The sequence below is a fragment of the Trichinella spiralis genome (assembly GCF_000181795.1).
Source record: "Trichinella spiralis strain ISS 195 chromosome Unknown Scfld2, whole genome shotgun sequence".
NCBI lineage: Eukaryota > Metazoa > Nematoda > Enoplea > Trichinellida > Trichinellidae > Trichinella > Trichinella spiralis.
In genome coordinates this window covers 3,817,915-3,842,516 of record NW_003526941.1, presented here as the reverse complement: position 1 = coordinate 3,842,516, position 24,602 = coordinate 3,817,915, and the positions used below count along the sequence as shown (strand labels likewise).

The 24,602-nt window shown below is 33.2% G+C and overlaps 5 protein-coding genes across 5 annotated transcripts; 4 read left to right on the top strand and 1 right to left on the bottom strand.

The window, feature by feature from the left end:
• Positions 1 to 2,066: 2,066 nt before the first annotated feature.
• Tsp_03330 (hypothetical protein) lies at positions 2,067 to 3,220 on the top strand. Its single transcript, XM_003379626.1, has 6 exons — positions 2,067 to 2,119; positions 2,231 to 2,292; positions 2,452 to 2,549; positions 2,651 to 2,701; positions 2,854 to 2,979; positions 3,146 to 3,220. The coding sequence occupies exons 1-6, from the start codon at positions 2,067 to 2,069 to the stop codon at positions 3,218 to 3,220; spliced, it is 465 nt and encodes a 154-aa protein (XP_003379674.1).
• Positions 3,221 to 3,945: 725 nt separating this feature from the next.
• On the top strand, positions 3,946 to 10,357 carry Tsp_03329 (putative tetratricopeptide repeat-containing domain protein). Its single transcript, XM_003379625.1, has 29 exons — positions 3,946 to 4,023; positions 4,083 to 4,221; positions 4,278 to 4,327; positions 4,380 to 4,438; positions 4,490 to 4,610; positions 4,661 to 4,715; positions 4,783 to 4,817; positions 4,875 to 4,971; positions 5,033 to 5,159; positions 5,264 to 5,362; positions 5,499 to 5,674; positions 5,734 to 5,821; positions 5,879 to 5,969; positions 6,034 to 6,087; positions 6,169 to 6,240; positions 6,348 to 6,452; positions 6,500 to 6,754; positions 6,816 to 7,031; positions 7,274 to 7,603; positions 7,656 to 7,799; positions 7,859 to 7,966; positions 8,045 to 8,181; positions 8,263 to 8,407; positions 8,494 to 8,678; positions 8,744 to 8,873; positions 8,984 to 9,151; positions 9,295 to 9,412; positions 9,862 to 9,945; positions 10,197 to 10,357. The coding sequence occupies exons 1-29, from the start codon at positions 3,946 to 3,948 to the stop codon at positions 10,355 to 10,357; spliced, it is 3,627 nt and encodes a 1,208-aa protein (XP_003379673.1).
• Positions 10,358 to 10,441: 84 nt separating this feature from the next.
• On the top strand, positions 10,442 to 12,435 carry Tsp_03328 (putative PAN domain protein). Its single transcript, XM_003379624.1, has 4 exons — positions 10,442 to 10,556; positions 11,015 to 11,353; positions 11,982 to 12,169; positions 12,283 to 12,435. The coding sequence occupies exons 1-4, from the start codon at positions 10,442 to 10,444 to the stop codon at positions 12,433 to 12,435; spliced, it is 795 nt and encodes a 264-aa protein (XP_003379672.1).
• Positions 12,436 to 12,776: 341 nt separating this feature from the next.
• Tsp_03327 (EB module family protein) lies at positions 12,777 to 15,398 on the bottom strand. Its single transcript, XM_003379623.1, has 7 exons — positions 15,023 to 15,398; positions 14,597 to 14,917; positions 14,301 to 14,420; positions 13,905 to 14,237; positions 13,712 to 13,834; positions 13,106 to 13,266; positions 12,777 to 12,854 (listed from the first exon to the last, which is right to left on the bottom strand). Exons 1-7 carry the CDS (start codon positions 15,396 to 15,398, stop codon positions 12,777 to 12,779), a joined length of 1,512 nt encoding a protein of 503 aa, XP_003379671.1.
• Positions 15,399 to 21,374: 5,976 nt separating this feature from the next.
• On the top strand, positions 21,375 to 23,174 carry Tsp_03326 (carboxyl- PDZ ligand of neuronal nitric oxide synthase protein). Its single transcript, XM_003379622.1, has 7 exons — positions 21,375 to 21,389; positions 21,442 to 21,600; positions 21,884 to 21,955; positions 22,079 to 22,171; positions 22,283 to 22,341; positions 22,580 to 22,688; positions 23,121 to 23,174. Exons 1-7 carry the CDS (start codon positions 21,375 to 21,377, stop codon positions 23,172 to 23,174), a joined length of 561 nt encoding a protein of 186 aa, XP_003379670.1.
• The last annotated feature ends 1,428 nt before the right edge of the window (positions 23,175 to 24,602 follow it).

Sequence of the window (24,602 nt, the reverse complement as noted above, 5' to 3'; positions counted from 1 at the left end):
ATTTTCAACTTCGAAATGGCAAAGTTGCAAAAACAAGTTTCTCCACATTCCTCATTGACAAAGTAAAGTTGAAATGAAAAGTTCAAACAACTGCAGCAAAATTGACTCTCAAAAAAAAGTTGTGCATTTGTCAAACAATTCTCGGCCAATACTTATAAGCTAATTTTAAAAAGCCCCATCTACTAATGTGATGATATTGCTAATATTTTTCTACACAAATTAAAGATTAAATTTCACAATTCCAAGTTATACTGTAAAGGCATAAATGACAAATTGAATTTTATAGATTTGATTTTTGAATTTTGCAAAACTTGTCGGGCTGTGAAAATGTAAAATAATACAATTCTCTCGATGAAATGAAGAAACAAAAATACATTTTTAACCAATATACACAATATCGAATAAGAATTTTAGTAAACAATAAAAATATCATAATAGTCAAATATTACTTTTTAAAAAAATTATAGTATAAATAAAAAAAAGGAAACCTTCTCTTCAGGATTGATTGGATCCAAAACGTACATAGACCGATCGGATGCAAAGCATCGTCGCAAAATGTAATTGCACCCATATGGACGTGACTTGAACAAAATCATTGCCATTTTCGATTCAAATGCCACTTTTTACTGAGCAACTGCAACTTGACACTGGTAAAAATATAACATATACCGTAATTTTAAAAAAATCAAGATAATGCATTTAATAAAATTTTGAAAATGATCGCAACACTTGCCGTTTTTTTCATTAAAAAATGTATGCATTTTTTTGGTAAAACATTTTTTTTTAATCGTTGTATTCAACCTGTAAATAAGTTATTTTTAATTATACGACTAAAACAAATTAATCTTGAAATAAAAAATGATTTCAGAAACTTTTTCAAAAGACCAACTAAACAGAGTTTGAAATCAACTGAAAAATTATTCTCTGAAATTTTCACTTGCTGATAAAAAAATAAGAAAAATAAATCAAAAAATTCGTTTTGTTCTCTATTTATTCATTTATCTTTCGTACGGTTCGCTTAATCTACAATAAATTATTCCTAGTGTTTTTTTGTTGTTGAAATTTGAGCATAAGCATCATTTTGATGCAAATATTTTTCCATTACATGAACAATCATATATTTATCATACCCGATAAATATGTACATTCACGGAACAGTTTTTGTAATAATTTTAATTTTACAATTTACAGTCACGTGTAACTATTTGAGAATACTGTCAATCACTCACATCGTAGACCTCAATCATTACTTAATTATAAAAACAGAGAATGAAAAATGACAATTTGAGAAAAAGCCCAACTTCTTTCCAAATTTTCACTCCTACTAATGAATAAAAATGTGTTTGAAACACTAATAATGCTTCCTCTACCTGAGCAGCTTCTAATGTTCCCCAATTAATAAACCTACAGCTCTTTAATTTATTCCAATACCGTCACCTCTCTCAGGAACAATTTACAGGTTACTTGTGCAATTTAAATACAAACATAAAGAATGTGAAACAACCCGCCACTTTGCTGTTCCAATAGATTTTCTACAGTGAATGTGATGCACAGGCATAAATCAGATACTTCGAATTAAGTTTTGTTTAATGCCGTTTAAACTTGAATTTAATTTATGAATATATGTTTTTATTGCTTTAAATTAAATTTTATATAAACCGACATGTTATTTCTTTTTACATAAATCAGCTAAAAAAGAAACCGCTAAACTTTTCGTTTTTCAGGATAGCTTTTGCGGTTATGATTGTAGTTAAGAAATTATAACATTGTCAAACAATTCCCTTTGGAAACATTTTATTCTAAGACTTTTATATTACTAAAAATCTATTTAATCTGTTATGTATGATCGTTAACAGCTGGGTTTTGGAACATTTTAATCATCTGAACTACCATATAAAACTGGAACATAATTACTTTTTGAGACTATGATATAATATTATTTATATAATATTGGAAAATACATTTCTTTTAATATCTATGCATTTGTTCTTTCATCATTTTAAACTGAAAAAGCTTACTTTCCTCCTTATACTGCGAGTTTAATCTTTGTACCATTCATAAGAATAATGCACTGCAGTTCTAACAATATTGCATTTAGTAAAATCTGTCTACACAATATGTATTTCAAGCAAACGAACTTGATTTAATTATTTTTTTTCTTGAAATTTTTTGAATAATTTATTCAAAGTTGAACGTGCATTTCTTGTTTGCATACTGTATGTTTCTTCAGCTTGATCCGTACAAACCTATTGATTTCTCACTGTGGACCAGCATGCGCGTCTGCTGACCTTGGTATATCCATTCAGTATGGCCAGCACAAACCATTCGTTTGACAGTTAAAAGTTGTATATGTATTTTTTAGATGTGCATAATCTGCAGTGCTTTGTTACTGAAAATTCGGATAATATGTAAATGATTTGATTAAATTTACAAATATTTTATTTTTTACAGGTGAAATGGATGATTCTAATTGTTGCCAAACGGTATTCACGCACGAAGAAGCTCGCCGACTGGAAACCATGGACAGGTTGGAATATTTTGACTTTTTAGTAAAAATAAGCATAAATAAGAAAATGAAAAAAGGAAAAATAAGTATAAAATGTTCATTTTCGTTAATATTTCCTTTATGCAAATATTTTTTCATCATTAGCACGCGTGTTCATCACGGCTGCATTCATCATTTGCAGCTGTTTTGAGTTCAGTATTTAAACAAATAGTTACTTGATTTCTTTTATCTAAGATATTTTTATTTAATAAAAGTTCTGCATTAAATGAAAAAATTGCTGTTAGAAAAAGAATAAGTAAGAAGGCGATTCATAGATAACAAATCAGTTTTATTTTCCCATGTTTGAGGTGATTATGGGGTCTGCTTCCTGTTTGCAAATGGGGTTCATAAATGTGCACATATGGCGAACAGAGGGATTTTCTGGTAAACATGTCAAGGACAACGTCCATCTTTTATTCCGTCAGCAACAATGTGTTTTTTTGAACTGCGATTATGAATGCAAATTTGTTTTTCCTGGAATTTCATTCATTTGATGAGGCAGTTTTGATTTCAAATTCAGGAAGATAATGCACCTTTGTTACGTTAGTTTTGTTTAAATTGAATAAAATTTGCAGTTTCTGAAAATTTTCAGTATTTTAGTTTATAAAGAATATTTGTTTCTCAAAAGAAAGTCTAGTGCAAACTGTAAGGCTTGGAAAGGCTGAAGCAGATTAGTCAAATATTTGCATCATGCCAAATGCAATTTTCTCCAAATTAAAAATTTCGCCGATACTTTTTCATGTGCACTATGATAATATGTTAATTCATGCTACAAGTAATATTTCAAACAGATTTGCATGTTGCGCATGAGATCATTCCTTTCATTTTTAAGGTTTTCTGCTTGCAAATGGTTATAATTATTGATAATCCATGCATAATGTTCATCGTGCAGAAGCGCATGCATAACTCTCAACATCTTGTTGGAAAAATAAGCAGTTGTCTGCCGCGCACATAATTTTTATTAATGATATGCATATTCTTCAACATATGGAATGAAATGACAATGTACATCGGTGGTCTTATTAATTTAGCATACATGACCAACACAGAGGATAATTCCTACGTAACCGAAGAAAAGCATTTACTATTACTAATTTTTGTTAAATTATGTCAGTATTATTAATAATGAAATTTTAAATAAATTTTGCATATTAATTTAAATTTGAAAATTTTGCCGGGATGCACAAGAAGAATATATTACTACCGTATGTAATACTCAAGATAACTTTTGGCATTTTATATGTGAATATGCATATTCTATGTTACTTGTTTATTACTATTCTAGTGATATCGAGATATAAATCTGATATTCTAGTGATATAGTGAATGATCATGCATTTTGAGAATTAGCTTCACGTTAGAGATGGACTTATTGTTGAATCATTGGAGTTATCATTATGATGCGTTTTTTACATTTCAGCACAGAATTTGGTTGCCTTAATCTTGTACACCCAGAGAAGATATTTGAGAGGCGATTGGTTATTAAAGTAGGGTCGGAAATTTTTTAAACAATTTTTTTGTAATTGATCTTTTATAGGCATTAAAGTTTTACGAACAGAGACTTGAAGAAATTCAACGTTCAACCGATGCTGCGGTTGAAACGGACAATCGATTTCTTTGCGAAGTATTGCTCAAATTGGGTCATCTGAATCTGTTGATTCATGATTTTGTTAAAGGTTTAGATTCCAGGATATTTTATTTATTTAATTTTTGATGCACTGCGTATTTTTAGCATTGTCAGCCTATCAGCGTTTTTATGAATGCAAAGCAGAATATTGGAAGGTTGGTGTTTTATTTTATTATATAGAAAACTGTTGCACTGTTTTATCTATAGGATGCTCCATTTTTATATGGTCTGGGATTAGTATATTTTCACTTTAATATCCACAAAAGGTATGCTAGATTTATTATTTTTCCTTCGACGTACAGTAAGATTGTTTTTAGCGCCACGGAAGTTTTTCAACGTCTCCTTTATCTATTTCCAAATTTTTGCAAAGCAGCGGAAGTGAATATTCGTTTGGGTTTGGCTTTCAAAGCGTTACACAGTTTTGATTTAGCAATCAAAGTAATTTCAAAAAATTACAGATAAAATGTTAATTATGAATTTTTTTGTAGAATTTGAGACTCGCTTTCGTTGATCCAAATCCCACTATATTTTCCAAAGCAGAAAGTAGAACTACATCCAATATTAAATATTTCAGATATTATTATTATTTAAAGAAGTTTTGTATTTTCAGTTCGTTTTCACATAGCTCACTGTATAGAGTTAAAGGTCAGTATTCAAGATAATTTTATTTTTTTAAATAGAATAATAATTTATTTTTTTCAGGGTGATTTGAAAAAAGCACATTCTGAATATCAGTCACTGTTGCAATCTTCTCAGGTAGTGTCTCCAGTACTGAGAGCATCATTGTTGCGCCAGTTGGGTGAGATGTTGTTTCCTTTATTATCCTGCGTTTGTTGATTGCAGTTCGTTTCATTTTTTAGGTTGGCTTTTTTTTCGTGAAGAAAGCTTTGGTGATAAAGCACATCGGATAAGCGTAGCTATTAATTGCTTACAGCAGTCTTTGAAAGCAGATCCTACATCTGGTCGAAGTCATTATTACTTAGGAAGGTATTTATTCATTTATCTTTAAATATTTTTTTAAAGCGTAGTAAATTTATTATTTAATGAATTGTATTGTAATTTTAACTGATGTTTTTCTATTTTGTTTTCAGATGCTTCTCAGCAGCAGGACGCGCCCATGAGGCATTCCTATCGTACAGACATTCCATCGACAAAAATGAATCCAACGCTGATATTTGGTGCTCAATTGGGTAACGCTTATTATTTTGTTTTCATAATTCTTAATTGAAAAATTATGAATAATGATTTGATTGTTTAGAAAATAATAATTTTACTGTTTCAGTTAGTTAGTTGGTTGGTTAGTTATTGATGCAAGACTTTTTTCAGAGTTCTTTACCAACAACAGCAGCAACCGTTTGATGCTTTGCAAGCATTTGTATGTGCAATTCAGCTTGATGATTCCTTGTCGCCGGCGTGGATTGATCTTGGCCTTTTGTACGAGCAATATTTTCAGCTAAACGACGCTTTGAAGTGTTACAAAAATGCTCTCAAATTGAAATCCAGTTCGTATTGAATTGCTTTTTTCTTCCTGTTTATGCAGTTTTCAGGCATTATTTTTCAGAAATTAATCAAGCCTTGTTTGATCGAATTGAATTTTTGGAGACACAGTTGAAAGGTAGAACCAAAGTTTCTGTGGATGGTGAAAACAGGTGAAATTGACGAAAATCATAATTTGTAATTTTTTACTTTGATTTTTTTTATTCTAGCAAGAGTGCACCTCTGTTACCCAACATTGAAGATGTATCCCGTTTACCGATTCCGGCACAACTTCTGGATCGTCAAAATGGATATCAAAGAGTAATTTTATAAAATTATTGCGAAATTATTTTAAATTTTTCACAATTTATTATTGTAATTATAGCAAAGAATTGACATGTATTTGAAAGGAAGTTTGATCGGTATTGGTTTGAATGAGGTAATTTTTTCATTACCTTTTTCCAACATTATGCACATCCGCAAAAGTTCGCACTTTCTTAAATAAAAAACATGCATTTAGAGTGAAGATGGCGCTCTTCCTTCCCTCAATTCGCAGCAGATACAGATGATGCATATTTTATCGCAAAATCAAGTATTATTATTAATTTGATTCTCATTATAACTGTGTATTATTGTTATTATTGGAATTTAATTTGAACAATTTTCCCGTCACTCAAAAATCAGCGTCAATTTTTATAGGCTTTATTGAACCCTCATCAGATGTTGACTCTTCGCCAGCTGCAAGAAACACACGCGCTTACTCAACATTTTCAGCAGCAAAGGGAACAACAACGAGATGAGGAGGTTTAAAGAGAATTTTGCCCAAATATATTTTAACATCCTTTCTTAAGGACAATGTATCGAGATCTCAGGAGACTGTGAACGTGGATCCAATTACAAGCACTGAAATTGGCATGCGCACATCTCCTTTAAGTGACTTGCCACAAGTTACCCAAGAAGATTTGCAAGCTTTTCTCGGTTTTACTGATCAAGAAGACTTGACAAACAGTTGCCTTGAGCCAGATAATAGAAATAAAGCTCGTATAGACAAAAATGACCCTATTATACCGACAAATGTGCTCTTTTCTACTCCTGTTACAATTCAGGTAATTTTCAAGTTTTATTTATTCCATTTTTATAGTGTCAGTGTGATTTTCTTTTTTTTAGGACTCTGTGAATTCTGATAGACCAGCCTTTCTTGCTGAACCTCCTCCGTCGTGTTTGAGTCTCACCGCCCCTTTAAACGTCCCCTGTAGCATTTCTAGTAATGAAATATTCCAGATATGTAAGCAGCGCAACTTGGGCAGATGCAAATCAGTATATGAGGAGAATGTGTTGCCTCCTCAACCACCGACGTGCAATAGAAACTTGCCTAAAGATAAGGTATGCGTTATTATTGTTTTTGAAATTAAAGTTTTATATTAGTGTTTAAAATTTTAATGCTAACTTAACAGCAGTAAGTAGCTTTGTTTGAGGAATCAAAAGGGAAAATATTAAATTATAATTGATATGATTGTTATTAAGGAAAACTTCATTTCTGTGAAAGTAAAATTATGCAGTTAGTTTTTTCACTGTTTAAATTATTGCTTCTTGTTTAGGTATTGTATATTTTTTTCTAATTTTAGTTATTACTGACGACTCCATGTACTGTTGTTGATACGAAAAAAGATGCATCATCGTTGGAATTGCAACGCTTCTGCTATCAACAGCCAATCGTTGTGATTCGCGGCTTGACGTCAGCGTTGAAAATGGACCTGAGTCTTTTTTCCACAAAAACCATCGTAGCCGAAGCTGCTAATCAACAAGTGGAATTGCGTACCCAATATTTGCAAGCATCCGACGTGAATGTCGATTCGCAGGGTAATGTGACTTGGCAGTGTGGAAGTCAACCGTCCTATACTACAGTGGGAAAATACGCCGCTTATCAGCTTCAGTCTTTCCAAAATGCACTGAAAGTAGTTGTTGTTTAAAATGCATTTGCTTTGAGATGAAATTTGAATAATTTAGGATGATAAAGAGAAAATGAAACGTGAGGGTGATGTGGAATGCAATTCTTCGAAACGGAAAAAAGATGTCGCACTGAAAAAGGTAGTAAAGTTTGGAACGAACGTAGATTTGTCCGACGAACGAAAGTGGCATCTTCAACTCAAAGTACAAATAAAATTTGAATTTTGAAAAATGGTTTGTGAAAATTATTTTGAATTTGACAGGAATTGAACAAATTACCCTCCTTTTGTCGCGTTTACTCTAGCTGCAATCTTTTGTCACATCTTGGTCACGTTGTGCTTGGTATGAACACTGTACAACTTTATATGAAAGTATGTTTTTAATTTTTTTATACAGATTTGGTTTTGTAATTGATGATTGATCAGTCAATGAATTGATCATTTCTTCAGGTACCCGGCGCTAGAACTCCTGGTCATCAAGAGAATAACAATTTTGCTGGTGTTAATATTAACATTGGTCCTGGTGAATGCGAATGGTTTGCCGTTCCTTACGAATACTGGGATGCTGTAAAGACAATTTGCGAAAAGTGATTAATTAATTTATTTTTTTTCCAAGCATGCTTTTTTGTTTCTGAAGAGAATCGTGATAATCGAAAATATTTATTTAGTAATAAATGTGATTTTCTGCGCGGTTCATGGTGGCCATCGTTGGAGGATTTGTATGAAAATAATATACCATTATACCGATTCACGCAAAAAGCTGGCGATGTTGTTTGGATAGGAGAGGGAACTGTTCATTGGGTACATTCAACAGTAAGTGGAATATATAACTGTTGTATATGAATACGCGTTTTCTTTTCCAATAAATTTTTTAATGAAATTTTAACGAAATGTTTTAGGGCTGGTGTAATAATATTGCCTGGAATGTTGGTCCATTGACTGCGTCGCAGTATCAACTCGCAATTGAGCGGTATGAATTCAACAAGTTGAATAGTTACAAGTCGTTGGTGCCTTTGATTCATCTATCTTGGCAACTTGCTCGCAATATCCGATTCAGCGACAAGACATTATTCGAAATGGTTCGGTAAGATTGAAAAAACAATTTTAATTTTTTTTTGTAAATATTCCTTTTTGTGTATTCATTTTTAGAAAAACCCTTATCCAATCTATTGCATATTGTCAGATGGTTTTGGATTATGTTTGCGAACGACTGAGAAAAGAGTTGAAACATCATCCGCGTATCGAAGGAGAAAATTCTCATTATTGCTGTGTTTGTGAGGTATAAAAAATACCTGTTACTTACTCTATTATTATTATTTGAAGTTGAAATGTTGTCAATAATTTTTGTCATATGATATTCACAAAATTATTACATATGTTTTTTAACAGGTTGAAGTATTTAATATTCTTTTTGTATTGCCACATGAAGATAAATATATTGTGTACTGTTTGAATTGTGCTTTGAAGCACGAGATGGATTTGAAATCATTCTACGTACTCAACCAATACAATATGGATGAACTTGCGGCAGTTTTGGACCAATTTACGTTGGTTGGGGTAAGTAAAACTTTTCAAATGTGAATATATTTTTTTTTCATTGCTTATTTGCATAAAATTTCAACTCGAAAGTAATAATTATTGCCTGAAAAATGATGAAATTTGGACCATATAAGTTTTTAATTGTTTTATTCAAAATGAAGATTTTGTTTTGTCTCTTTAATAATTTGTTGTCGCCTTATTTAGAAGAAAACTGGAATGATATGTTGAAGTTCCAGATATCTGATTTTTGTCTCAATCAAAAGCCTCATCCCAACTGCAGTAAAGTGATCTTTCATTCTGTTCAACTGTGTAATAACATCACAATTTGTTCGATCTGTGATCATTTCTTTTCCACTTTTCTTCGTTCATATTTTATGATTACCTTCTGTTTTAAATAATCTTCAAGTCTGGTCCAAATTTTGAAAAAATTGTTCTTCAGTTTCAATTTTATAATCGTACGCAGTAAATGTTTATGGTTGTGATTTTATCATTTGAAAAGTCTGTTTTTTTTTCTTTATTTTTACTCTTCGTTTTCGAGTAGAAGTGAAGAGTTATGCTTTTAAAAGTAACCACCTCTCTTGGTAAGTATTCTTTGTTTTAGTCATTTGTTTTGTTCATTGTTACCTCAAATTGAACAGTTTACCTCATTTGCAAATGGATTTGTTATGATTTTATGCAAATGTTTGTTTGTGTTTCATTTTGAATATTTGTTTAGTTCTGACATTGAGGTTGTTCATTCAGTGTTACCTGGCCACAGTATTCGCCATTTTCCAAAGGTTACTGTCCTTTCCGTTGTTTCCATTTCTGCGCAGGTTACAATAAAAATATTACAAAGGAATTATTAATTGCTATTGAAATTCATAAAAAAGAGGAAAACCAAAAATCAAATTGCGTCCTATAGCCTGTTTTTTTTCTGACTGCTTTATATTTAAATTTCATTAAACCCGATGCTTCATGAACAGTGTGGAAAAAAGCATGGTTTGTATTTTAAATATATTGTGTTGTTTGTGGTTCAGTTTGTTTGTTTGTTTTTTTGAAACTTAACATTGTGTCATGCAATTAGTTTTGCTTTTGATCTGTCCAATTGGCACGGAAGATATTGGTTGTCGTTGGCGCCGTGCTTTTGTAAGCAGTGCCAAGTGGGAAAGTAATATTGGACGAAATCGACCCAACCTCTCGGTGCCTGTTAGCGGCTTGGTCAACTCAGGCCAAGCGTTACACTGACGACACTTTCGTTTTGCTCCATTTGAAACGTAAAGCTATTTCTACAAGCGTCCTCCACATTTGAATATTATCATTCTTACAGTCATGTCGCTCGGGCGCGGTTCTGCCAACTCTGGATATTATCATTGTGCAGCTATCTTGTTATTTTTTACGGCATTGTTTTTCGCTGCCAACGCTCAAAAATCTGTCTCTATAAAAAGTATGTTTTTCTTTGAAATTTATTATTAATAATCACGTTCTATTGTTTTATTTCACATCGAAAGATACGAAGAACTGTTATTTGTATTATGTAGTTTTTGTGCAGTTTTTTCATTGCATTTCTTTCAATGTCATGTAAATGATTTTCAAAAGTAATTTTCAAATTATTATGCATAAATTCAATTGTTCAGATTCAAATTGAATCATTTGAACAAAATGACAATTTAATAGCCAATCTAAAATTTTCTCTATCGTATTAGAACAAAGACTTTATATATCCACTTGTATGTAATTGTTAAAAAAATTTTTGTTTAATGAATCACTAGTGAGTGATAGTTGTAGTTGTTTGTGATTGTTGTTTTAGCTTTGGATAATTTTTAATTTGAGTACAATATGCGTGTTTGGTTGTGGGTTGCGTTGCACAATTTCTGAATATTTATAATTGGCATTATTGTTCAGGTTTGAAGTCAGGCGTACTTCCGGATGGTGTCAAGGTGAATCGATTGCGGGTCGGTGGCATTGGTGAGGTTGTGAATCGATGCTTTTTGCGTTGTCGAAATTGCGTTGTCACCAATGTTGTCGCTGTGGAACGTCAGCTTTTTCTCAGTGAAGCCGCCTGCTTGCATCGATGCTTGCAAGCCAAATATGCCAGCGGAGAACGTTGTACAGCCGTTCTTTACATGCGCTATTTCAGCGTGTGCGATTTGTACACGCCGACCGGCTTGACACCATCTACGGCGAAACGTGTTCGATTTATTGGCTACAATTATTACGAACTTGATCCTGACTGTGGTGTCAGTAAGTGAATTTTAATTATTTTTCATTGCTTATGTGGTGGTATTTTATAATTTTACATTTACAAGATGACCAAATGCCACTTTTACGTTTGTCTCAAAAACTGTTCCAAGATGCTTCTGTTCTACCCTCTATTGATGGTAATTTTATTTCAGTAAATATTAAACATGTATATATTAAAATTTTACTGTTGTCGTTTCAACAGGACGATGCCCGAATACTACACGTGTAATTTTTGAACGTTTCGACGCTACCCAATCCAAAGCTAGCCACTACATCTCCCAGTCTTGTAGTAGCGAAGAAGAATGTTTAACTCATTGTCAAAATTTCCGTGTAATTGTTGCTTGGCCATTTGCTTAGTTTATAGCTTGAAAATGAAAAGAATAATACATTTAGGCAATTGACGATTCCTTGATATTTTGTTATTCGGCTGATTTTGTACCCGAAGCGAAATTGTGTCGATTGAACTTAGGTCCTGGTATAGATGTGGTTCGACATTCTCAAAATCACGTCATGCATCGCAATTCTAGTGTCATTCATTTTCGTAGTATTTGTATTCAAGGTATTTTTATTATAGAATTGTCAAATTGATTGTTCTACATTGTTCATATTTTAATGTTGTAATTTTAAGATCGTGCTGCTTCTTATTGTCGTGAAGGAGCAGCAATAGATCGAGCGTCGAACAAAATTCTCGTTTTGGATCCACATCTTCGACAAGTTCCAGAGCAGGCAAGCAGTTTTGAAAATTGCCTAGAACGCTGTTTGATATCCAAAGAGATTGCTGACTTTACTTGCCTGTCAGCTATGTACATTCCATTGGTAAATATTGACAAATCCACGTTTCTTGTTATTAATAATATCTATTCTTTTGTTATTAATTATTGTTGTTTATTGAGAAAAAAACCATTTTTAAAATTGTAAACTGTTTTCAGGATTTGGAATTCAATTGCATTTTGAATGAAGGAAGCCATTTTACACATCCAGAACATTTTTACGATTCATCTACTCTTCCATCAGAATATGCAAGCTTCGATGACTGTTTGGCCTCAACATGGGGAAACCGACTTGGATATAATCGTTTTTAGATTTCATTTACTGTTATGTTGAACAAGTTTTTTTTTCTCATTACACTTATCCATTAAATGAATCATTTATCGCAATGTGAAATTTGAATTTGTTTACCCGAAGCACAGTCTATTTTTGAACAATACTTGAATATGTCAAGTTTGTTTTGCAAGCAATTCATTTCAAACGGCACAAAATTTACATAAACAGCGTGAAAATAGTGATTACATGCGCATTAACATTCAAACAAATGATTGAATGTAAAAAATGCAAACTAAAAGTTAAAATATAAGCAGTATTTGTTTTTTTAATGAATATTTTTTATCTGTTCAATGATAATATATCACTTTTACACATTAATTCATTTTGGTATACTGTAATTACAGTTAGAACGTTTGTTTTGTTTTATGAAAAGTTTTTCCTTTGTTTTGGATACTCGCTGAAAAGTAATTAAATAATTTTAAGTTTAAGTAAAACGTTTTATAAATCCAGTTAAACTGTTCATTTATAAGTAATTGAATTAATTTTTATTAATGAAACAAAGTACAGTAATTTTGTATATATTTCAGATGCAAATATGGAAGTTGGAAACCGTCTGTCAAGATCAACTTTCAATTGTATGCGGTGAGATTAGCGATATAAAGTAGCGTTCACAAAATGGTGTGAATGTTAATTGTGACAGTGTTAAACTGCGATGAGGAATCTTTGCACCGATTCGTTTTCCATTTCTGGTTCCACGCATTCGTCTTTCTTCTGCACATAGCCATCATAACAGTGACAAAAGTGATCTACACCACAATAGCTGTAAGGCACACCGCACGGAAGCGTTAATGAACATCTTTTGCCAGCGGCTTAAATAAGGTAAGTTAATTTTGAAATCATTCATTCAAACATGTGCATCAGAGATTGGGAATGTTTTCAGTTTTTGGTTTTGTTCAATTTCAGATTGATAGGAATAGGAAATTATCTTAAAAACTTGCTTTGTAGAGCAGAACTTATACATTTATATATGCAAATTTATGTTAAAGTCTACTTTTTATATTGAAAAGAAAATTTTTCATTTTCATTCACATACAGTAATATTTACGGAATTCATTTTCAATTGCTAGGTGGGAAAAGTTTTAGATTAGAATAATTTCCATTACAGTATGTGATAATCAGTGTTAAATTGACTTCGTTTAAAAGTGTGCTGAGTTTTCTTCTTTTGCATTCTTCAAGTTTTAAAACGGATTGCTATTTTTTTCGTCTGTTTAAATATGAAATTCGTAATGGTAATAATTAATTTGTAACACTTACTCGGAAGGCATCGATCGATGATCAGAATGAAACCAGGTTTGCATGCACAATAACTGTTCACACATTGTCCATTCGGATCTTGGCAGTGAGCGTCGTTTCTGCATTTTGAACTGAATTTTAATACTTAAAAAGAAGAAGAAGAAGAAAGAATTTTGAAATGATCGTTATGTATTATGGTGATGAATTTTCATACGTGAAACGCATTTATCTTGCGAAGCTACATAGCCTGGCATGCACTGACAAAATCCTTTCAAACACATCGCATTTTCAATTGGACAAGTGTTTTTGCAAAGTACTAGATTTACTGGTGTCACCGACGTGCTTGGAAAGAAGCCAAGTGAGTAAACGTCACCTGACTGTCCAACAGAATCTACAGCAGGTATTGTCATTTCACTCAGTTCTGTGGTACAAGTATCATTCTTCATCACATAACCGGCTCTGCAGACGCATATCCTTTTTTCGTTGCATACAGAATGAACAACATTATAGCATGCTTTACCGCGTAGAAAGCAGGTATTTCCTAATCCTGAAAGTGTTCCAATTGTATATTTTCTTTGTAAAATTTTCAAATTAGAATTTCGGTTTCAACCTGGAACACATTTTTCTCCTTCCTTCTTGTAGCCATAATCGCATTCACAAACCGAACGTTCATTACAATGACTGTGCTTCACATAGCATGGATTATCCGCAGAGCAATTTGATCCAAGTTCTTTAAGGCAAATTTCATATCAATTTTGAAATATTTTCGTATTATCATAAATAATCAATTGAGTTTCCATTTTTAAGAATTGGAAGAAAAATTGGACAATTTATTGTTGTTTTCAAATGATGAATTTATAAGTTTTTCAATTCTATCATTGTTTTCGTTTTCTAAATAATTCTTACTCGATTGCTCTCTGGCCCGTTTGGCATTACGTTGCAGCCAGCGGTTGAACATCGCCTTGACGGTATTCGAATCCCACGCATTGCCGAGGGTCGGATGTTTGGCCAAATTGTCAGTTTGTCGTCGGTGATAATTTTCCACAAGCAGATGTCCCGTATGATTTATCAACAGTCGACTGCTGGAGGAGCTGAATTTCAAGCATCTCTTCAGACCAACTTGTCGGTAGCCTTGGGCGCATGCGCATCTGGATGATTTCAATTCGCATATACTACCAGCTAAACCTTGACACGGCTTTCCTGGTGTTGTACACGGTGAATTCAACTCTGGAAAGTGAAAACAAAAGCCAATTAGTAGTTGAAATATTAATAATATATTATTATGAATGAATATTGTTGGCCAATTGGATGGATGGAGTGAAAGTTATTTACCGGGATAACATTGGTTGTCCATTTGGAAAAAGTTCGGCAGACATCGACATTTGCCAGCATAAGCGTCACAGTAGGAATGGTCGATTATCGAGCATATTTCATTCGATACAGGATTGCAGGCCAAATTGAGACTGTGCGCTTCAATTTGGCTATCGCTGATGTTGAAGTGGATGAAAAGCAAAACCAACACCACCCCTGATGAGCGCATGGTAAAACTTGTTGTTGGATAAGCAGCAGCAGAAGTGTAGACGAGCAGAGCGGCAGGTAAAATATTAATGATCAGTGACCATGGATGATTTTGCTTTTGGTCGTCACGCCCAGTTGAATGGCCAGCCAACAAGGACGACAAGAAGAGAGTTTTACTCTGCCTTCGCATGACCGAGCTTCTGTAACAAGTTCGCAATTATTGTCTAGGAAAACTTTTCCACAATATTGTATTACTTGGGTCAGTGTACAGCTTATTTATTGTTCACACAATTGGCATTTTCAATCTCTCTCTCCGCATTTCATTTCATCGATCATGTTTACTTGAAAATCTTTATCTACTGTATTATTGTAGTAAGCGTTGAATTAATTCAAAGCATTATTATGAACAAATTATTTTTAAGTATTGTTGTTGTAATTTTAAAATTGTTGAAATGTAATTTTTTTTGTAAAAGTTCATTTTATCCAACAATAGAGAAAAGCGAATGAAATGGCCCATTGTGGTTCAATTCCACGTTGTGTGTATATTTAGTTAAATTATTGGATGGATAAATCGAGATGAATGGTTATTGTTTTTTTTTGTTTTTATATTTAAATTTGTGAATGATAATTTAATTGAACGTTTAAAATGACGCCAGCATTTTGTTTTTTTTCAATATTGAGAGATGCACGCAGACAGATGTGTAACAAAAAGTGAAGTGGAAGCGTTTACAATTTGTTTTGTTAATAATTGTGGTGTATGTAATAAATGAATATGAGAGGTGAATTTTCTTAAAAGATGAACACAATTAATAGTTGATTTCTTGCTATGTTTAGTAAGACAGCTGTTTATAACTTCCGCCGTCTATTTATATGTATATATATATATATAGATACTGAATCACAGTGGTTATTATTTTTAATTTTTTTTGCTTGCCTGCTTGCATATTTGATTATGTTTTTTCTTAACGTTATTCTAATTGGTGAATATGTTTAGTGATGATGAAAATGACGATGGATTGGATGAAGATAAATTGAACGGCTACATGGTTGACGTTTTCTTAAAGCATTACAAAAAAAAGAAAAGATGACTGTAGAACAACAGTGATTGGTGGCAGTGGAAGGGAACAGAATATGAAAAGATGTGATGGAAATGGAGAAAAGATTAATATGCTAACCGAAGGTGAGCATGGTTTTGTCCATGAAGAAGTTAAAAAAGAAGTGGAGTGAGTGGATGATGTGGAAGAGAGAAAGAAAGAATATGCGAGAGAAATGAGTGAAGAAAGGGAGAAATTTGTGAAACAGGCGAAGAAAGAGAACAAGAGTTGGCAGAGAAGCAGGGAGAGAAAGAGCGAGTGAATGAATGAATGAGTGAGAAGGAAACAGAGAGAGAGAGAGTCAGTGAGAGAAAGAAAGAAGGAAAGAAAGAAAAAGAAATAGTGAATATAAGAAGAGCAGAAAAGAACGAGAATAGAGAATGTGTTGCTTCTTCTACACGTTTCACTTTAGCATCCACACAACCAACCGCTCGCTGCTCTGACGCGCGGCTCGATTAAGCGACTTGTTCAAGAGGCAGGCAAGCGAGTAAAGCGAGCAAGCTAGCAAGCAGGAAGGCATAGCAGGCAGGCAAGTAACTGAACGAAACGTTGGAAACAGGGGGAGGGGGGGCCAAATCCGAACGAACTTTACGCAAGCAGCTGTGGCGACGCTTGCAGAGAGGCACAGAGCATCGGGCTGGGCTGGGCTGGCTGGCTGGCTGGCTGGCTGTTGGCCAACAGCGCTATCTGTCGTCAAAAGCTCGTCAAGGCTTGTTAGCCTTGCTTAAATCAGCCCTGATCATCTCTTTTATTTTTGGTTTGGCCTTGTTCTCTCCATTGATAGAGTCGGTGTGTTTAGTGTTTTAGTATTTAGTGGAAAATGATCCCGAAAAGTTGCCAGCGCCGGCATTGATGCTGTCAGCTAGGCATGACCGGGCTGGAAGAAGGTTCATGCCTTCGGTTCGAATCGACGAACCTCTCTCGACAAGCCTCCATATTATTGCTGGAACACTGTTCTCAATTAGCAGTACAATTTGATTAGATTCGATTTTATTATTCCACAACGACAACAAAAGACAGTACTACTACTACTGCATAATTACTTCAATTGGCCAAATTTGACTTTTTCTTCTATTACCAGTTAGCCATCGGTTTTGGCAAATTTTAATTCCAAAAATACGTCTAATTTTTAATCGACTAAGTGTAGTGATTTTTGTTGCTTGTCATTTTTTGGTCATCACTTAGTCAGTGGGTCAGTCGGTCGCCTGTATTTCATTTCCTGAGCTACCCCGCCCGACGCCGCACGCGGACGCGCAGTATGCGCTAAAATGCCAAACAAGCATGGCCAGTACGATTCGATCTCCGAAGACCCGTACGATGCCTGCATCCCTTTGTACAGTGAAATCGCTTTTCAACATGGAATTCATTTTGAAGCCAAGGTAAGCAAGCAAGCCAGTTTAGTTGTCTGTTTTTGTTTTTTTCTCTTTATCATCATCATTGTTGTTGTTGTTGTTGTTGTTTACTTCTGTTTGCTTGTTGTCTTGTTTAGGCATATTATTTATTGTTTGTTTGTTACTGTTGATGACAATATGAGGATTTTTTTTCTTCTTCTTCTTCTTCTTCTTGATTTTTGTAATCTTGGTCTTCGTTTCTTATTTCGGTAAATTATCATGAAATTTGATTATTCTGGTCGAGGTTCAACTTTGAAATGAAAATTCACTCACTCACTGACTCAGTAACTGACAAACGACAATGAAGGACCATTAGAGGCTGGAAAAATTGGATCGATAGATAGATAATGTTTGTTCTCTTGCGCGTTGTGTTTTCCTTGTTCCACTCTGAAGCGTTTGCTTTTTTATCAAATGAAAAAAAATGACCCCAGATTTGCATTATCCCCAGTTATCAGTTGTCGATTAGATCGGATTGTTGATCACTTTAATTAATTTTTCTTTTTCTTCACACAACTTTTTACATGTTTGTGTGTGTTGGTGCGTTTTCTTTTCTTGCATAGATTAATTACTTCGATCAATTTACAGTAGAAAATTGTTTTTTCTTTTCTTTTCTTGTTTGTGTATCATCGACTGATCTCGAGTATATTTGAATGGATGGAATTGGAAAGAAAATGAAATGACAAAAAGTTGTCGAAACGTATGCAAATTTTCACTTTCAGTTCAATTTTTCTTCCGATGTTGAGAATTTCGTTTGAAAATGTTAGAAGAACATATTGAACGAGCGTCGATATGGAAAAAAATGGAAATGTTGCATTTGAAGAAAAAAAAGGAAACTTCTATTTTTTTCTTTTTGGTTTTGGATTTTTGCATAAAATTATACAATTAATCAACAGTCAAAAATTGGACAACAGAATTTCAGTTGAAAGAATAATTCGTGTGAAGAAGAAGAAGAAGAAGAAAGAGAAAGAGATTTCGATAGTGAGAAGAGCAATGTTTCAATTGCACTGGATGGATATGTATATTATAATAATAATAAGAATAAGAATAATAATAAACAAGAAAGAATTCACGTTTGATATGATCAGACGTTGATAATTTATCATCCGTGGTGCTGCTTGGTGGTTGCTTGATTTGACATTGGTTGAGCTTGTTTGTTGAATGGATTTTTATAGGAAAAAAATTTGTAAAACTTGTTAGTTTGTAAAATTTAATAATGTTTCTATTTTTTTAATTCAAATTTGATTTCAATTGATCGCTAGTGGTGGTGGTGGTGGTGATCGATTGATTTCATTTTTACAAATTTTTTTTGATTTGGTTTGTTTTGCTTTACGCTTACGTCTTTTCTTCTTCTGTAAAACGTTGCAGCAATTTTTAACAATTAAATCTACATGATGTGGCAACTTTTGCCGGCAGTGATCAGTAATAATAATCCAGTGTTGTTTGTCTTGCCGTGATTATCAATTATTATTATTATAGTGCAGAGTTTTATAATTGATATCCACGTGGTTGGTGTGTGGTATACTACTTTTTCATCTGGATTGATAAATTGTCAAATACTGAAGAACTGATTATTGCTGTTTTCATGCTAATGACGGTGGTTCGAAATTGAACGTCGAGAAAGCAGCCGACCTGGCTGCTGTTTCAGAATTAAAGTGTGCGTGCGTGTGTGCTTTTCTACGTATGCGTGTGATTGTTGAATTTGTCGGCTATTTTGAATGGATGCAATTTGCTTGATGCCTAGCATGGATCAGGCGTTCTTGGAACGGAGAAAAGTGGTGCAATTTGAATAAATGGACAATCTTATTATTATTATTATTATTTATATAGATATAAGATTGACTTGAGAGAGTTATATGTTGTTGTTGTTGTTGTTGTCTTCTCATGCTTATGCATGGTGAAGAAATATATATATATTCAAACTGCTCAAAGGGGACAAAACTATGGCGGATTGTTCGCTTGATCAGCCTGCTTGAACACCGCTGGCACGCGTAAGCTTAGTCAAACTTTGCACTTCGGAGGTGCCGGCTATTCATCAACAACAGCACGCACGTTGTCATCGTTCAACAAGAGCAGCTGACAACAGAACCGACCACGAACGAACGAAAATCATAACAGCTTAGCATGCATATATATATATATATATATATATACGCATATTCATTTGGTCATTTGCTGCTATCAAGGAGCTTTTATTTATTTATTTATTTATTTATTTGATTGATTCAGTCATCAGCATCGTTGGATTTTTTCTAAAAAGTGTTATCATCGAACCACACACACACACACACACATATATATATATATTATTGTCAATTGTGAAAATGATTTTTGTTACACTTGTAATTTTCATTATTGTTACACTATACCCGCCGTTGGACAAATTTCCCTTTGTTTGAGTAATAATAATAGTGAAAGACATACAGATCAAGGGAAAATATTGGCAAATGAACGATGAATGTATTTTACTAATATTAATTTAAAATAATAATTGAAGAAGATATAATCGAAATAGAAAGATTGAGATTGAATGAGTGTAATTGAATAAGAAGAAAATGGAAACAGAGGAGAAGAGAGAAAAAAAATTCAAATTTGCTTCATGCGTAGGTAGGTGGTGATGATTAATTGGGAAAGTTGTTTGAAAGTTGCAAAAGAGTGTGTTGTGCAAAATGTCAGTGATTGGTGCCAGGCGAACGCCGTTGGAGAGCCAAGAGTATAATATGAATAATAATAAAGCTCTGCTGCTGCTGCTGCTACTCTTGCAAAAAGCTGAGCAAAAGCGAAGCGCGCTATTTGCCGCCAATATCACCTCTTTTTCTCTGTGAATTATTTTCTTCGTGCTAATATCTTTATAATAGGAAACAAATATAAAAACTCTCGGATATTGGGAGAAAAATTAATATATTTTTTTCTCCACGTTGAAAATTAATTACTAATGAAAAAAACTTCAACATCAAACGACGATTTGCATTTGCGATAATCACATTTTAAATTATTCACCGTGTTTCGATAGCATTTGGTTGTGTCGATTTTTCATTTTCATCATTCACATTCATCGTCGAAAATTAAAAACTCCACTAACTGCATTATGTAAATTAATTTATACTTTGATAAAGCCAAATGGACAACATTTTAGGTGGTTCTTGAATATGAATATGATTTTTTGAAAAACAATTCAACTGTATTGTCAAATTTAACACTGATTTGTGATGATTAAACTGATTTTTTTTAAAAAATATTGTTCAATCGCTTCGCAGTAGTTGTAGTATTTTGGGTTTGTATTCGATTGACCAAATTGCTTCTAACAAAGTTTGAATAGTAATTACTTTGACGTTTTCTATTATTTTTATTTTTATTCATCTCTATTTTGGGCATTTGTATATTTGATTTAATTTTACGCTTGTAACATCAAACTGATTGAAGAGAGAAAAAAGACTTTTTTTTTCTTTTTCCATTGCGAAGCATTTGATTAGCATCATTGATTTATCCGTGCAATTAAGGAACTCAGATCAAGTGCATCACCTGCCGTTGTTGTTCGGCGTCGTCAGTTGAAATGTATTGATTGATGAATTATGCAATTATGATGATGATGATGATGATGATGATGATGATCAGCAGTAGTAGTAGTAGTAGTAGAAGAAAGCAGATAACGCAGAATTTATAATATACTTGTGACAAAAAAAAATGTACGCACACTCGGTTTAATAAATCTGTTCCATTTGTTGAGATATATGAATTTGAAGAATAAAAGTTTGCAACTGGTGTTCTAGAGCACAGTATTTCGTCAGCATCATCACCACCACGAAAGGTTGTCCTTCTCACGAGTCTCAATTGTACCAACTTGTTGCATGCAGCTCTTTTTTTGTTTATTCTCTCTTATGCAAATTGTACATGCTACACGGATCAACATGTAGTTTCTGTTGTATGATAATGATAAAATCCATTCAAATTTGCTTGTAATTTATGAATTAATTATTATTGCCATTGCTCTCTGTGAACATCAATCAATCAATCAATCAGTCACAATCTGTTCTTCAATGTTATTGTGCATTTTGAACATTAATCTTTTTTTTTGAAATTTCAATATACTCAGAATAGTCACTTTTTGTTGCACTTGTTCAATTGTGTTATTATTTATTTTATGAAAAATTATTCATATGAAATTTTTTTAAATTAATGCTTCCCATTTTCAGTATATAGGAAGCATGGAAATGTTTCGACCTGCTACCAGAATTGAAATTGTTGCGGCCATGCGTCGAGTTAGGGTGAGTTGAATTATTTATTGATGATTATAATGAATATTAAAATAATAATTATTATTATTATTTGTAAATTTTATTTTTCAACAATTTTCATCTTGTATTTTTTGTTTTTCTCTGTTGGTTTAGTATGAATTTAAAGCTCGCGGTATAAGCAAGAAAAAGGTCGACTTGATCATTTCCATCGATGGAATCAAAGTGATCATGCGTAAGCGGAAAAAGGTACTTTTTGTTTCTTCTTATATATTTTGATATTTCAAATTATTTATTTATTTATTTATATTAATATTTAACGTTTTCTTTGTTTTTTTGTTTTCTTTTATTCTTCTTAAGAAGCATCGCGGGGTTTGGGACGAAAGTGAATGTTTGGTCATGTTTCACCCAATTTATAGGTAAAGCCATTTTTCTTCTTTTTTCTTTTTTGCTTATTTTTACGTTTTATTTATATATTATATATTACGTATGAAATATAAGTGAGATTTTTTCTATTTTTTTAAAAATTAAACAGATTATCTTACCTACGTAAAGCAGGTTCAACATTTCGAATAAGCATGCTTTATTTTGTTTTTATTTATTTATTTTTGGTGATTGCACGGTGAATATGATCTGCACAATGTGAAAGTATTTCAGGGTATTTTACGTGTCGCACGATTCACAGGATTTGCAAATCTTCAGCTACATCGCTCGTGACGGTTCAAATAATACGTTCAAGTGCAACGTCTTCAAGTGTTCTAAAAAGGTAATAATAGATTGCTTGTTTTCTTCTTTTTTTTTAAAATCACTTTTCAATTAAGCAATATTAATAAGTAATCATTTGAAGTGGTATTACTATATTTGTTGTTTTGTTTTTTGGCTCTGCTGTTATTGTTTTCTTTGTCAGCTGTTGTTTCAAATGCAATAATTATTCATCTTGTGTTTATTTTCATTTAAACAAAGTTATTTTTTTCAAATCCATCGTTGATTTTGGTGAATTTATTTAAAAGTGGTTTGATATATATATATATTTATTTATTTTTATTGCTTTCTTCCGCGGTAGTATTTTATTCTTCACTTTCATCATCATCGTGTGCAAGCAACATTTACGGATGGATGTTGGTTTCTCTGTTGCTGTCAGATGTGAAAATATGTAGGTAGCTTCATTGACAATTGAAAATTGGTTTCAATTTTGTAGAATAAAGGTATCCTCCATTTGCGATTAATTTCCCAAGCATCAATTAATCGATAAATATGCTTGGGTCTTACGTTTGTTATATAAAGGTAAATTGAGGCAAATATTTTACACATATTCATTGTCAGTGAAGAAAAAAAAATCAAAAATTTCTGCTCTGAGAATACAAATGCATTGTTGAATTGGGCATTGTTATTTTTTTAAAAATCTTCATATATATTAGCGATGTAGAATGACAGTATGCCATACGGATGAGTAGGATTGATTGGAGTATTTCATCTAGTCTCGTTAATTTCAAGTTAATTTTCTGCAAACCTAACACAGTTATTATTGTTGTATGTATTTAATGATAAATGAATTGCTTTTCAAATTTCACAAATACTATCATGCGGTGGGTGGTTGTTTCCTTTTGTCCGATGTTTGATTGTATGTTTTGCAAAAGATGATGAGATTGTCGTTTAAATGTGATTTTAAAACTGAAGCTTGTTTTTTAAACCAGTGCATAAATGAAATAATAATATAATAGTTGTGCAAGTGAATTGTTGTTGTTATTTGTTTGTTCTACTGTTTTCACTGTGATTGGTCTTCAAAAATGGCTTTTGTGTATGTGCATACGTAAAAATGCTATAAATGACGCAGATTGTGAATGGAATGACAAAAGCGAGCAAAAAAAATAAAATAAATGAAAATGAAACAGTAATCGGTGAGTGACAAAGAAAATAGATGCACAGAAGCAACACGACACTAGCTAGTTGCACATCCCAAGAAGAAATAATAATCCACGCCCCACTAGTCTGCCTGTTTTGTTATTCATCCATCGGTCGACTGGCCGGCGTCATAGATCCAATTAGTGCACATGTATATATATGTATGGATTTGTGGATAGATGTGTGTGTGATGAAATTGCTTCTACTACCTCTGGTGTCACCTTACTCTTCTTCCTTTTGCTTTTGCAGCGCCGTCTTTAGGCCGACGCGAGCCGTAAGGCAGCTTGAAAAGCATGAAGTTAAAATTGCAAGTGTACATTTTGCATTGCAGAGCAGAGAGGAGTGAGATGGAAGAAGAACGAAAGCGAGAGATAAAGAGTAGAGAGGGAGAGAAAGAGAGAGGTATAGAGAGGGAGTGTTTAAGAGTAAGAGAGAATTAGTTGTTGAAGAGAGAGAGTATGTGGAGCAGAATGAGTGAAATGACTGCGTGAGCTGGTGAGTGAGTGAAAGTGAGCGAACGAGTGAAGGGAACAAGAAGAAGAAGAAAAGTGCAGAGGGAAGAAGAAGAAGAAGCAAGCGCGCATTCGACGCATACCAACTTCCGTGAAGCAGAACGGCTGCGGATGCCAATGAGAAGATGAACAACGCGTTCGGCGAAACGGCCGGCGCCGGTTGCTGGCCCAATTACTTCTATGCCATGCCCATTTTAGTCTATATCCGTCTTACCGTTCGACAAAGTCCAATCTGCCCCTCCGAGAGCGATTGACTGCCAAGTTGA

What these genes read in the sequence shown, in the direction of transcription:
- Tsp_03330 (XM_003379626.1), top strand. Translation starts at nt 2,067, where the DNA reads ATGCACTGCAGTTCTAACAATATTGCATTTAGTAAAATCTGTCTACAC. An exon ending in ATGCGCGTCTGCTGACCTTG is followed by an intron (nt 2,293 to 2,451) that starts GTATATCCATTC and finishes TATTTTTTACAG; the next exon opens with GTGAAATGGATGATTCTAAT. An exon ending in TATTCCGTCAGCAACAATGT is followed by an intron (nt 2,980 to 3,145) that starts GTTTTTTTGAAC and finishes TCAGTATTTTAG; the next exon opens with TTTATAAAGAATATTTGTTT.
- Tsp_03329 (XM_003379625.1), top strand. Translation starts at nt 3,946, where the DNA reads ATGCGTTTTTTACATTTCAGCACAGAATTTGGTTGCCTTAATCTTGTA. An exon ending in AACAACAACGAGATGAGGAG is followed by an intron (nt 6,453 to 6,499) that starts GTTTAAAGAGAA and finishes TCCTTTCTTAAG; the next exon opens with GACAATGTATCGAGATCTCA. An exon ending in TTCATTGGGTACATTCAACA is followed by an intron (nt 8,408 to 8,493) that starts GTAAGTGGAATA and finishes GAAATGTTTTAG; the next exon opens with GGCTGGTGTAATAATATTGC.
- Tsp_03328 (XM_003379624.1), top strand. Translation starts at nt 10,442, where the DNA reads ATGTCGCTCGGGCGCGGTTCTGCCAACTCTGGATATTATCATTGTGCA. An exon ending in TGATCCTGACTGTGGTGTCA is followed by an intron (nt 11,354 to 11,981) that starts GTAAGTGAATTT and finishes TGTAATTTTAAG; the next exon opens with ATCGTGCTGCTTCTTATTGT. An exon ending in CAGCTATGTACATTCCATTG is followed by an intron (nt 12,170 to 12,282) that starts GTAAATATTGAC and finishes AACTGTTTTCAG; the next exon opens with GATTTGGAATTCAATTGCAT.
- Tsp_03327 (XM_003379623.1), bottom strand. Translation starts at nt 15,398, where the DNA reads ATGCGAAGGCAGAGTAAAACTCTCTTCTTGTCGTCCTTGTTGGCTGGC. An exon ending in GGACAACCAATGTTATCCCG is followed by an intron (nt 14,918 to 15,022) that starts GTAAATAACTTT and finishes TTCACTTTCCAG; the next exon opens with AGTTGAATTCACCGTGTACA. An exon ending in ACGGGCCAGAGAGCAATCGA is followed by an intron (nt 14,421 to 14,596) that starts GTAAGAATTATT and finishes TTTGCCTTAAAG; the next exon opens with AACTTGGATCAAATTGCTCT.
- Tsp_03326 (XM_003379622.1), top strand. An exon ending in TCATGCGTAAGCGGAAAAAG is followed by an intron (nt 22,172 to 22,282) that starts GTACTTTTTGTT and finishes ATTCTTCTTAAG; the next exon opens with AAGCATCGCGGGGTTTGGGA. An exon ending in TCTTCAAGTGTTCTAAAAAG is followed by an intron (nt 22,689 to 23,120) that starts GTAATAATAGAT and finishes TCAATTTTGTAG; the next exon opens with AATAAAGGTATCCTCCATTT.